The following is a 13,845-nucleotide window of genomic DNA, read 5'->3' as shown; positions in this document are numbered from 1 at the left end:
CACCACTAAAGACAGCTGCTGGGTGACTACAGTCCTCTAGTTCTACAACTCATATGTTTGGTAGTTCAGTAATCGCTGTTTTAACCCCCCCCCCTTTAAAAAAAATTAGGACACGGCATACGGATGCTGACTGTCATGTACATCAGTGTGGAAAGCAACGCTTACCTTTGTTTGACTTTAATTTATTTTTGAACATTGAAGACATATGAATGCGTCAAAAAATCTGCATCTAGATAGGATAATTCTTATCTACCAGGCATGTTTTTTCAAATGTTGAACCACTCGTCAGTATAAATGTCATGAATATGTTAAAACTAGTGTAAATTGAGTTCATCTCGGCCCGATCGTGTCTGTTTTGCACCCCCAACAACTTGTAGTTCAGGAGGGCTATTTGCTCGCTCGCCCGGCGGAACTTTCTCTTCGTCCGAGCCAACTCCCTCCTCGCAAAATCCATCCTTAAAGAAGTTCCTCAGTAGTGGCATCTTCCTCGTCATGAGTAATATCAAAAATGGTTACAGAGATGTGGGTGGGGGTTGTGTATGATCATGTCCACATGCGGGAAGTGTTATTGGTTAAACCATGTTTAATTTGTTTATACACATTCTAAGATCTTTGCATAACTAAAGTACATACCAGTGGCGGATTTAGAGGGGGGCTCAGCCGGCGCCCCCCCCCCCCCCCCCCCAATAAAATTTTCAAATTTAAGGTAAATCGCGGTATCTTGTTTCGGAAAATGTACTAAACGATAAAAGAAACAATAATTTCTTCCACTCCCGGAGAAATAAATTACAAAATCTTTTGATTTCTTGAATAACTTTATTGGGAGAATGTAATTTTTTCCAAAAAATCCTTAAAATTTGGGTCATTTTATTAATTTCACCTTTAAAAAAATGATAGAAAATAGTACAAATGACTAAATAGGAGAAATATTTCAAGCCCAATAAAATCTGTAATATCCAGGAGCTTCCGGGGGCTTCGACTACTGGACCCCCACGAGGGCTTCGCCCTGGACCCACTGCCTCATTAAGTGGCGCCCCCCGTAACCGCAATTCCTGGATCCGCCCCTGCATACACTCTATTAGAATACACACTTTTTGAACGGTTGCCGTAGGCTGGCAAATTTTGCATTAGAACAGATATAATATGATGAAGAAAAGTACCTCATGATTACACCAGCCTTTTTTGTTACATGTATTTTAGATTACATCTTAAATTAATTCCAGTTGATATATAATAGCTCCTCATCATTGTCTGTCGCGCATTGAAAGCCTACATCAGAGATTAGTCAAATTCTGATTTAAAGTTGCATTAATTTTGGAACCTTGATGGACTTTTATCTGGTTACCACAGCTCTGATCAACACCAGGGATCTCCATAGCTTCAGATATAAAACAAATACAAACTGAGGCCATTTGCAAATATGGTATGGGAGTGGTTTTTAGTACGCCTTACTTCCCGAGAGAATATGTGATCAATGCATAATATCATATTACTTGGCTTTCAAGTTTGTATCAATTTAAAATGTACACAGGTAGGACGCTGACACGTGCTGATGCGCTTTGATAGTGGATCGGACAGACAATGTATCGGTGAGTATGCATCTGTAATTTACTACTGTTTTCCATGTAAACGTTTAACACCTATATATAATAGATATATTTTACTAATACTATTAATTTTAACATTGACTGTTTGACTGATACGACGTAAATGATTTTAGTGTTGTAAATGTGAATTGTTGTAAAATAAAGCACGATATATTTTGCAGTTTCTTTTTTCCATAGCAAACTGCAGAACTGTAGCTCTCTGAAAAAAATATTGGGGCGGATCAGAGATCTTTTATACAGCCTGTATGATATAGACATCAAATATCTTCATAAATAATAAAAACTTCGTTCACTATAAAGTCCTCGCTACACCTTTTGTTTAATTTCAACTTTCCAATTGCTTTTTCAATTTCATGACATGTGATTTCTTTGTTCAAGTCATCATACACAACTTATCATATGCAGCGCTAGTGTTATCCGAAGGATTATCTATATTCTTTTGGATAAGGTCATTGAAGTGTGTGTAGAAATCTTCATTAGTTAGATTACTATTTATACGTTTGCTTTTTCCCCCTTGAAAATAAACTATAATCAAAGTACTGAATGTACTGAAAGACGGGTCAAATTATTCAATGCATAACTTTCAGAAATGGTGCAGTTATGCTAATATGACAATTCATATGAAAACTCTCCAGACAAATACTTTAATCAGACATAGGTCTTGAATTGCAGAGTTACGTACAACTTCCTATTCGTGTTTTTGATATAAGAAAAGAAGTGTTCAAAATAGAAATTTTCTTGAAGTCTGTTCGTTTTTTATGGTTTTGAGGCCAAACGAATATCTAAAGGAATGCTTGTATTGTGACCTCCTAGTCTTGTGGCCAGTTTTGTTTAATCAATATGATCTAGAACTCTATATTCTTGGGTATCATTTCGCCGAGATAGTTCCTTCCTTAATACATGTGATAGTCAATCATAAATATGCAAGTCAACAAGCCAGACATCTTTTTTTTTTTTTTTTTTTTTTTTTTTAGATAATATGATATAAAGAGCTGTAAATTATATAATTTCAAAATATTTTAAAACATCAAAGATGCGTATGGCCGAGTTGCAGTTTGGAAAATTATGCACGATTGCATTCACGAAGTAAAAACATGCACGTATTTTATATAGTTTATAAGTATGAAGCTTTGAATGGGCGCAATAGGTATTTAGTATGATAATGACCTTGACCTTTGGATTTCAAAAGCAACATGATTCTTGAATGTCATCAGGATTTAAAGTCTGATAAACATGCACCAGCAAGTACATGTATAAAAGTTAGAGGCAAACTCAGATCTACAGTATATAGTGAAAAAGAGACTGACCTTTTGACCTCAAAATAAATAAGAAAAACGTCAAAAGAACTCGCCTGTACAGTTGTCGGGGTGTAATATTGTTGGCTTGCATTAAAACTATTTTTTGCGTGCATAGAATAAATAACACGACAAACTCCGGATATATTCGCATATTCTCGGTTTCTTCCGTAAAAAAGGCCGGATGTAAACAAAGTAAGAATATTTGCTCATGAAAACAACAATTGTTTGTTTGAAAGATAATTCAAATTCATCTAATAAATCAATAAAAAATAAAAATATTGGGTTTTTTTTCCTTCAAAATATTGATCTTATATTTCTCAAATCTGTGTACAAAATGATCAGCGCAATTTATGCACTCTTTTCTTCCACGTAGATTCAATTCATGTGTTCTCGGCACGGCTTCCGTTTTGAGGCCTCGACTGACAGTAAACTAATAGACGGGGTCACATGACCCCGTCTAAAACTGCTTTAGATTCCGTTTCTTTAAATACTCTAACATATCACCCTCATGTTGTTTATATTTCCGTTTGAGCTTAAATTCGTATGTTTTATACTTTTTCTTAACACTCAAAAGAGTTATCCTATTCTCATGAGATTTACATTTATTATAATTGTAAAGAATACGTTTATACTCTTTCAAAAGGTTCTTACGCGTATCATCAAACCAGGGTCAATCTCCCTTACCTTGATTACGAATAACAGCATTTTTATTATCACTATTACCTATTGTATCTTTAACACCCTACTCGGTTTAATATAGCAGTGTTTTGTCATCTTTGATTTTGTAAGTGTAAACTTTCACGAAAATGACACATGTATTTTTCATTTTTCAGTGTAACATATATTTGGATTTGGATTCACACAACTTGTCTATGCTACCCAACATCTGGTTGGCTAGGGAACTTGGAAAACATTACTGATGTTATCGAATATTACAGTAATTTTTGTGGGACCAACTTTCTCTGCTCGGACAAAGAAAGAGAGGAATCAGCAAACATAATTAGAGATCAATCGCAGTCATTTTGCCCTTCGTGCTCATGTTCGGACGACTGTCACGTGACAGGAAATTGTTGTCCAGACAAAGCCCTTAGTAGCTGCGTTCCCACAAAATACTTCGTCAATAATGTTGGCAATGGCGACATCTATTATAATATTGTATCGTACTGTCCACTAACCAGAGATAAGACTATAGCGGAAACCTGCATCTTACCCATTGACCAAACTAATTTTCTGGCCAAAACACCAGTTATTTCGAAGACGACAAATGTTTCTTATGCAAATAAACGATGTGCAGAATGTCATGGAGAGACTGATGTAATACCTTGGTCGTATGATATTGACTGTCTACACGGAATGTTGGATTTGAGTGTATATTCAGATATGACAGAATTGTGGTCCGGTATGCAACTAAATAACTGCACAATTCAATTCATTCCTCACTTTAGTGACAGTCCGCTACCCTGCAACACAGAGTCTGTGATCGGGGAATGTAATATTACTGGAATTTGGGATATATATGATAAGGACTTAATAACTGCATGTGAAACTTACTGGATTCCGTATGGGGCATTTCAGAATGTGTTTTGTTTCTTATGCAATACTGGTAATGATCAACGGCAACAGTTTACTTTGCGTCAGAAAACAAATCGTAATACAACGGTTCCAGAATCGAGTGGGGAATGTGGAAATGGGTATACCAATACCTCACAACAACTAGAAAGATGCACAGGGAATTCTTCCAAAGAAACTGGGAAAATTGTGTATTCTGATGCAGAAATAATTCTATCCGAAACATATAATACCACCTTGAACATATATTCAGCTAATTTCACATTTCTTTCGATTAATCTACAAACCAAGATACAGGAAATGCTGTCTATACGAAAGGATATGAACATTTCTAGTGGAACCCGTTCAGTTAATATAACATCATTGTACATAGAATACGCCAAGTCTGGGGGATATGAAGACTGGTGTGAAGAAGATCATAAAATGGAGAAAATCTACACGGGTTGGAATGCGAGACGAACCTGTTCATGTGATGAGGAATGCTATAAGTCTGGCTCATGCTGTCCTGATGCTGCTTACAGTCAGATATGGTCATGTATTCTACCGGCTTTTGGAGACATTCATCATGCAAGCTTTATTCAGAGCGTTTTCCTCATTAGTAAATGCGTGGTGGGTTATAGAAATGCCTTCGTAAAAGCAATGTGTGAAAATTCACAAGATTTTGCCTTACTTAATGTACCTGTTGTCAATGTTCAAACGAATATGGCATACAAAAATTACTACTGTTACATGTGCAGCAATCAAAATGAACTGACCAATGAAAATCTTTCTGACATAAAGCCATGGAACATAACTGTAGCTTGTCCACAGGTGTTTTTTCCGGTATTAATGACGTCATTGCAGTCTGTCCTGGACCATGCCAAACAAAGTAGTTGTACCCTTTACTTTACTACGACTCGTCCCGTAGACACGTGCTGGATGAAACTGTATTCAACGATCGATAAATGCAATACTACTGGGATAGCTACTGTTGTAAGTCAAAATGCCCTAGCTCTGTGTGAGGACTCCAAAATAAACACAATGACAACATCTAAAAATGAGATATACAAGAACGTAATTTGTGACGTTTGTAATAGTGGCATCTATGAAGATCCAATCTCAAAATGTAATGTGACGGGCAAATGGGAAAACAACGCCGCCGATTCTTCAATCAAAGATAAGTGTGAAAATGGTACTTTGGATAAACATTCTTATCCGTTCAAAAACAGATTCTGTAAATCTTGTAATGAAATACGAACAGATTATTTTGAAGGGAGTATCGAGGAAACAAGCAATAAGAGAACTTATCGACAATTGTTTTCAATTATGGATTTGTCTCAGGACGAAAACAGCGTATCAGCCAAAGATTGTAGTTCCACAGAAATTTATGATTCCTATCAGGTAAATCTGGTCGGATATATTACACTAAATTGCTAGAGTAGTGCTTATATACACGTATAAATGTAATAATTATTATGATGAGTATATTTGAGATTGTTTCTTTCATTTACAGAAAACCTGTAGAAAGCTCTACTGTTCCCCGGGGAAGGTTTTACACCAGTTTTCCTGTATTCCGCTGATCAACAAACTTCAAAATCTCCAATATAGTTTAGCATTCAAGGTTATTATTTCTTACGATCCTAATCTGGAAGGCGTTAGTTTGAATTCGGTATTAGACAATCTCAAAATGTATCTTGAACATGTTCTTTCTATTGGAGCTTCTGGCGTGTACGTTACCGTTACACAATCCCATTTCTATGTACAAAAGCCCTGCCATCTCTTCTCACAGTTTACTTCGAGCTCTGAAGATGAGGCTTTGGTTAACATTCAGATTCAAATCATGAACATAAATGGACCAATAGATCGGTCAGAGGTAGAAGTCCATCTGTTAAATTTCACAGAATGGAATATTAAACTGGATGGTATAAACCTAAGGTTTCAAGAAGATACTCAGTCATGGTATTTACCTAGTCGCATGGAACTGGCAAATTCCCAATCGGAATGCATGGCCCATAAATATCGATCCAAGGGGCATCTGCATTCATTTAAAGTTAACAAATTATTAATGTGTCCACAGATACAACTAGAAAGCAATGAATTTACCTGGTCAGAATCGCATTTACAAATTTCAATACCAGCAATTAGACGAAGCTTTTTCATTAATGAGTTCACGAGAAGCCAAAACAGTACCGTCCGAATTTGTTCAGATTCATTCAAGGATGTCTCTGAATCATCTGCATTGACGGAAACAATTTTAAACGTGACAACATTTATTTGCACCATTATTTCACTTGTTTGTTTGTTTCTAACCTTTTTGATATATTGCATTTTACCGGTTTTACGAACTCTTCCAGGCAAAAACATTATGTGTTTCTCGTTCTCTCTTTTCTTTGCCCAGTTGACGGTTTTGATTCGCTCTCACATTAAAGATAGAATTGTATGCGCGTTTCTTGGTGGTCTCACTCATTATTTTTGGGTATCTGTGTTTATCTGTACAAATATCTGTTGTTTTCAAATGTTTAAATTGTTTGTTAGTTATTCATTGGTCCAAAATGATAAATCTAAAGAAAGGAATGCAGTTATTCGGTACTGTTCTATTTCCTATGGTCTACCAATACTACCAATAGTCCTTAATAAAATCCTTGAGCATTTTCTAACAAACGGTGATGAATTCGGATATGGAGGAAGCAGGTGCTTTCTCTTAAGTCCTTTAGCTTTACTTCTGACATTTATCATTCCCACCACTATTCAAATCATATTTAATATTGTCATGTTTTCCGTAACTTTCCACTACATACGCAATACCCCCAAAGTGCAAAGTTCTCAGCACAGGAACGAATTTTCTATTTTCTTAAAACTGTTTTTGTTGACTGGAATATCCTGGATTTTAATGATTGTGGACGGATTTTTCGAAATATCTCCATTTACATTCCTGGCCACAGTCGTGAATGGATCCCAAGGTTTATTTCTATTTATATCATACATTTGCAACAAGAAAGTTCGATGTGCGCTGAAGAAGAAATTGTTTAAGTCTCCACTGAAAGAAGCCTCAAGTAGCATGTCGACGTTTTTACACCCAGACTGTAAGAAAAGTTCTGTATACTCTAATATCACTGACACGACGGAAACGCTCCAGTCCACGAAGATGTAGGATTTTTTTTATGTACAGGCCGCGCAAGAGCGCAGTCTGTTCCGATAGGTGTTTTCAAACTGTACATGTGATTCTGCAGAATTGATATGATTGATGTGAATGTTGTGGTTTTTTTTTTAAATATCTCCAAAATTGATGTAATACATACTTATTGTTAATGTTAGCCTTTGAATTGTATAATCTCTAGAAATTGTAATAAATTGTAATAAATATTACAGTTGTCAATTTGTACTGTGTTTGTTTCGGGTTCAATTTATTCAAGTGTAAATCGTCTGGAATTCCAGCATTTACACATTTTAGAGAATCAAAACAAAAAGGCTTGCGAAGAGAAGTGGATGTAGGCGATGCCTTTCCACTTCTTTAAAGAGTTCGGGCGAGTGCAAAAGGAATTTTAAATTGCTAATGATTGATTGTATATTGTGTAACGGCCCTAACTCGGACCCCCACGGGACTAAACACCCAATGTAATAGATAGCTATATACAGTAATTTACATGTCGCGGTTACTCCATGGCACGAGCGGAGTTCGAACTCACGACCTCACGGCCACGAACCAAAGGATATATCATCACGTCGGTTCCGTGTAGGACTAGTTTCAAGAACACGTTGCTAGCAATGGCAAATCCAGCGCTGCGCGCACCCCCTCCCCTAACAAATATGATTTTTTAAATGTAGAAATGTACAAAAAGCATGCACGTTTTATTTTGTCAAAACTCAATATACATGTAGTTACCAGTGAATTTCGACCCCCTCCCCCCTGGGCCCCCACCAAGGCTTTGCCCTGGACTCACTAGGGGTCTCAAGACAGCTCCACCCCCGACAGATACATATCCGCCCAACCGTTACTGCATCCTTTCGTTCAGAAATGTCGAGATCCGCCACTGGTTAAACACAAGTTTGATTGATTGTATATTGTGTAACGTCCCTCTCGAGGCTTTTTCACTCATATGGAGACGTCACCATTGCCTGTGAAGGGCTGCAAAATTTAGGTCTATGCTCGACGCTTGCAGACTTTGAGAAGGGGAGGGGATCTTTATCGTGCCACATCTGCTGTGAGACGGGGTCTCGGTTTTTCCGGTCTCATCAGAAAGACCGCCTCATTTAGTCGCCTTTTACGGCAAGCAAGGGGTACTGAGGCTTCACGTCATTGTATTTAGCAAATACAGTACATGTACATTCCTGCGAAACGTAACTCCAGAATTTGAGCTCGTGTAAACTATCTTGAACAACACGCGCATTACCAAATTCGATGAAAGAAAACTTCAGATTAATCCAATGAAATCCTTTGTAACAGACCAAAATAAACAATCCCTCAGATACAATACAACTGAAAATTTTACAATGAAAATGAAAATTATACAATACAAATGAAAATCATAGAATACAAATGGACAATATACATGTAGATGCAAATGGAAAATACAATATGAATAGAAAATATACAATACAAATGAAAAATTCTACAATACAAATGAAAATTTATACATTATGAAGGAAAGAAATATACAATACTAATGAAAAAATAGAATACAAATGAAAAATTCAACAATAGAAATGGAAAATTATTCAATACAAATGGAATAGATCAAATATTGCAACGTTTGACATGCCATATTCAGCTGGTAACGTCTCAATATGAGTCAAAACTTCTCGTAAGGACGTAAAACAAGCATGCTCTTAGAACTTGAATATGTTTTCATTATAACTGCTCATCATACATATCTAGAAGATGTGGCACTAACATTAGGAATATTATTAAAAGAAGTTTTTAGATGAGGTAAACAATCAAGAAAACATATTAAAGGTTTAAGGAAACGTAGCAAAGGGTTTTCAAATTATTTAACGGGATCTTTGCAAACAATAATGATATTTATAACAATTGTTCGCTATATGAGGGTTTTTTGGTCTGAAACACCTGGGTAGACGGTAAACATCAAAGTCAGGTTATGACAGACTAATCGCCTAGCTGAGTAGCTAAGTACAGTGTAGGTTAGCACGTCGACTGCATTCTACAGAAACCACCTTGCTTAAAGTCCGTCATGACATTACACAGACATTAGATAACGGATCATCCGTTGTCCTCGTGCTTCTGGATCTGTCTGCTGAATTTGATGTCAGTGACCAGCGCATCTTAACCAGGTGGTGCCTTTAAATGGATCCATTATGCCTGTGTCACATTACTAGCGGGTACCGGGCGAGGTATAGGTATCGGTGGGGGACCTGTCAAGATCTAACACCGTAGGGACACATTTCCAAGTCTGCCGGGTGATTAGCTCTCCTCATATACCGCCCGCACCTCGGGCGGGACAAGGAAGGCAGCCGTATGTTTACCGGGCGGGGAGCGTATGGAATGATGGTGTTGGTGGCCGCCCGATATCCGTAAGGTTATCGGTAGGTAACCGGGAGGGGTACGTCCGGTACCCATACGGACATCGTACGGACTAGGTACCCCCGTGCGGTCACCGCTCGGACACCTGAGGGGTATCGGATGAAGCCCGGACGATGTCCGTTCTGAGAACATCCGGGTACTCGATACAGCTTATGCCTGTGTCACATTACTAGCGGGTACCGGGCGAGGTATAGGTATCGGTGGGGGACCTGTCAAAATCTAACACCGTAGGGACACATTTCCAAGTCTGCCGGGTGATTAGCTCTCCTCATATACCGCCCGCACCTCGGGCGGGACAAGGAAGGCAGCCGTATGTTTACCGGGCGGGGAGTGTATGGAATGATGGTGTTGGTGGCCGCCCGATATCCGTAAGGTTATCGGTAGGTAACCGGGAGGGGTACGTCCGGTACCCATACGGACATCGTACGGACTAGGTCACCGCTCGGACACCTGAGGGGTATCGGATGAAGCCCGGACGATGTCCGTTCTGAGAACATCCGGGTATCGTTCGGTGACCTTTGCCTTTTCATGCGTGTTAAGTGCAATTAGGGGAAATTGGGGCAAGTGGGACACTTTAGATTATTTTTGATATTCCATACTAATAGAGATGTATTTATAAAAGTTTAATGTCATGCAATAAAAGATAGATATGTTAAATTTCATTTCTCAGGTATGAAATTCTTTCAGAAGCATTACTCCAAAAAGAAGGGAGACAAATCGTATAACTGCTGAGTGTCCCAGTTGCCCTTCTGTAATGGGGTAACTGGGACAACAATGTTGATACCTAAAGTTAGAAGATTAAGTGGGGACAAGGACAAACAAGGGGTTCCTCCTCTCTCTCCAACCCGTTTTCCTAATCTCTCCTCATCCCATCTTGTCGTTCAGCCCCTTAAATTCTCTCCCCAGCCCGTTTTCCTCCCTCCTTCCCTGATCCTTCAAACCCCCCCCTCCTTTCCCGATCAATCTTGACATTAAACACAGGTAAAACCGGCAAAGTGCTTCAGATTCGATTATCTATTAAATATTGAGCATAAGTTCAATTATATACCTATCAATTGTCAACCCAAATCCACAGTTAGCCATTTCTAGAATATGACCAACAAGCTGATTCTCTTGATCCGATGTGAAGTACACGGTTGGTCGGGAGGCTGGGGCATCAGTATCTTGTTCTCATTTCGCACTCATTTCATGCGTAGATTTTAGTATTGCAGACAGTAATTCTGCAGCTTTGCGAAAGCTTAGTTTATCACATGTAGGCCTAATTTTTAATGCTTTTTTCATAGACGATTAAGACCACTTTACTTGTTTGGGGTTTTGGATTTTCTTTCGTCTTGCCATTACACCTACTCAAAACACTTGTTCAAACATGCACATACCATATACATGTAATCATAAGCAAATTATAACGACCTTTATTATGTTTGAAATCTAAGATTATTAATTGAATCAAATTTGCTGTGTTTTAAAATAGAGAATTATAAATTTATTATTTATCCTTTAAACATTATGAACTATCCAAAACCCTGCACAATTCACCAAATCTAAGGATATAATTTTATTTGAAATGCATAAAATCTGATTTTCTAAAATACAACTTGAACACCTGTCCCACTTACCCCAATTCAAAAAGGAAATAATCATGTGGAGAATAATATACATTTAAATAATTATTATTGTAATTATTGTACTGGCATTACTACCAACACGTTAAATGAATAACGAAGATTTGGAAACAGCAGTGGTTTTAACAGAAATGGTTGAGAATAATCCCATTCGCAATTATTTAATTGCACAATGTGTTTATCAAAATTATCAATTTGTGACGTCACAATATCTCAGACCACAACATCCGGTACGATGTCGTATATTAATTCAATTTTCGTAAATACTCTAGTCAATTTTAATGTGATAAGATATAAATACTTTGCAAAAAAATGTTTATATCAATATTAACATATAAATTTTCCGCTTCTAAGTATTTTATAAGGTGCATGGTTGTGTTTTGTAAAAGCCGTCATGAAAATAAATGGTGTCTTTATCCCGAAGGAATTTCTTATTCTGAAATGCAATGGGTCATTGATAAATTGCATGGTACTCAACATTTTTCGCGAGTGTTTGTTACGTTTTACAAATCGAGGTATTGGAAAGTGATTAGAACGTTTATCCATATAATTTTAACAAATCAAATTGTTAAATAATTTGTATGATAACAGTTATAATATCTACATCGACAACCCCCCTTCTTATTGCGTAACATACACAAAATGTGCTTACCTTTCGGATCAAAGACCCGATAATTGTTCTGTTTATTTCGTCTTCAGCTGCCAAATTTCACTTTTTAGCAGACGACACTGAGGTAATGTTTTCAACAGAAGAATTTCATACTAGGGCTATACAGGATTTTTTAACTACCGATGAAAAATATTACAGTGTCCCAGTTACCCTGATGTCCCAGTTGCCCCAATTTACCCTAAGGCAATTGCAAACTGGTGTATATATACCTATCGTCATCATCTCCAACATCATCATCGACGCTGTTGCCATCAACATCGACATGGCCAATCCTCCGAGGCATCTGAGACTGCCGTTCCTACGTCTACAACTCGCTGAAGCACGTGAGCGTTATCTTACGATGGGGTTGACATCGCCAGGATTTAACTCCGCGCTAAAAGCTGCCGGTGGGGTATACGGGCCCTGAATGGCGTGTTCTCACCGCATGGTCCCCGGCCGGACACTTTTCAGATTTTGGCATTCTCAGGCCGCTCAGAATCCGCTACCTAGTCGGATACCTAATCGCAGTGTAATGTGACACAGGTATTATGGAAAAACAGGTGGTGCCTTTAAATGGATCCATTCTAATGCCTGTGTCACATTACTAGCGGGTACCGGGCGAGGTATAGGTATCGGTGGGGGACCTGTCAAGATCTAACACCGTAGGGACACATTTCCAAGTCTGCCGGGTGATTAGCTCTCCTCATATACCGCCCGCACCTCGGGCGGGACAAGGAAGGCAGCCGTATGTTTACCGGGCGGGGAGCGTATGGAATGATGGTGTTGGTGGCCGCCCGATATCCGTAAGGTTATCGGTAGGTAACCGGGAGGGGTACGTCCGGTACCCATACGGACATCGTACGGACTAGGTACCCCCGTGCGGTCACCGCTCGGACACCTGAGGGGTATCGGATGAAGCCCGGACGATGTCCGTTCTGAGAACATCCGGGTATCGTTCGGTGACCTTTGCCTTTTCATGCGTGTTAAGTGCAATTAAGGCAATTGCAAACTGGTGTATATATACCTATCGTCATCGTCATCATCTCCAACATCATCATCGACGCTGTTGCCATCAACATCGACATGGCCAATCCTCCGAGGCATCTGAGACTGCCGTTCCTACGTCTACAACTCGCTGAAGCACGTGAGCGTTATCTTACGATGGGGTTGACATCGCCAGGATTTAACTCCGCGCTAAAAGCTGCCGGTGGGGTATACGGGCCCTGAATGGCGTGTTCTCACCGCATGGTCCCCGGCCGGACACTTTTCAGATTTTGGCATTCTCAGGCCGCTCAGAACCCGCTACCTAGTCGGATACCTAATCGCAGTGTAATGTGACACAGGTATTACTTAGAAGAACGGCATCAATCTGTATCTATTAACTCCACTAAGCGAGTTCTTTCTTTTGGCGTCCCCCAAGGGTCTGTTCTTGGGCCTAAACTTTACTGCCTGTTTTCCAAACCAATCGGAACCATCTGTCGACAACACAAAATGAACTACCACTGTTATGAGGACGACTCTCAAATTTACCTTTTAATACGACCAATGAAAGGATGCAATACTTACTTTTCAAGATTAGAAG

The 13,845-nt window shown here is 38.8% G+C and overlaps 2 protein-coding genes across 2 annotated transcripts; both read left to right on the top strand.

Annotated features, from left to right (window-relative positions):
- Window positions 1-5,676: 5,676 nt before the first annotated feature.
- On the top strand, window positions 5,677-6,424 carry LOC125668833 (uncharacterized). Its single transcript, XM_056164386.1, has 3 exons — window positions 5,677-5,854; window positions 5,967-6,272; window positions 6,389-6,424. Exons 1-3 carry the CDS (start codon window positions 5,780-5,782, stop codon window positions 6,422-6,424), a joined length of 417 nt encoding a protein of 138 aa, XP_056020361.1. The 5' UTR covers window positions 5,677-5,779.
- On the top strand, window positions 6,401-8,015 carry LOC125668820 (G-protein coupled receptor Mth-like). Its single transcript, XM_048903254.2, has one exon. It carries the CDS (start codon window positions 6,429-6,431, stop codon window positions 7,602-7,604), a length of 1,176 nt encoding a protein of 391 aa, XP_048759211.2. The 5' UTR covers window positions 6,401-6,428; the 3' UTR covers window positions 7,605-8,015.
- Window positions 8,016-13,845: the final 5,830 nt, after the last annotated feature.

The sequence above is a fragment of the Ostrea edulis genome, chromosome 4, assembly GCF_947568905.1.
Source record: "Ostrea edulis chromosome 4, xbOstEdul1.1, whole genome shotgun sequence".
Taxonomy (NCBI): Eukaryota; Metazoa; Mollusca; class Bivalvia; order Ostreida; family Ostreidae; genus Ostrea; species Ostrea edulis.
Note: the sequence above shows the minus strand (reverse complement) of the source record. Positions and strands in the feature narration are given on the sequence as shown.

Excerpts from the sequence above, each read along its gene's own strand:
- LOC125668820 (XM_048903254.2), top strand. The coding sequence starts at position 6,429 with ATGGAACTGGCAAATTCCCAATCGGAATGCATGGCCCATAAATATCGA.
- LOC125668833 (XM_056164386.1), top strand. The coding sequence starts at position 5,780 with ATGGATTTGTCTCAGGACGAAAACAGCGTATCAGCCAAAGATTGTAGT. Across the intron at positions 5,855-5,966 it reads AAATTTATGATTCCTATCAG|AAAACCTGTAGAAAGCTCTA; the intron begins GTAAATCTGGTC and ends TTTCATTTACAG. Across the intron at positions 6,273-6,388 it reads GCTCTGAAGATGAGGCTTTG|GTTTCAAGAAGATACTCAGT; the intron begins GTTAACATTCAG and ends TATAAACCTAAG.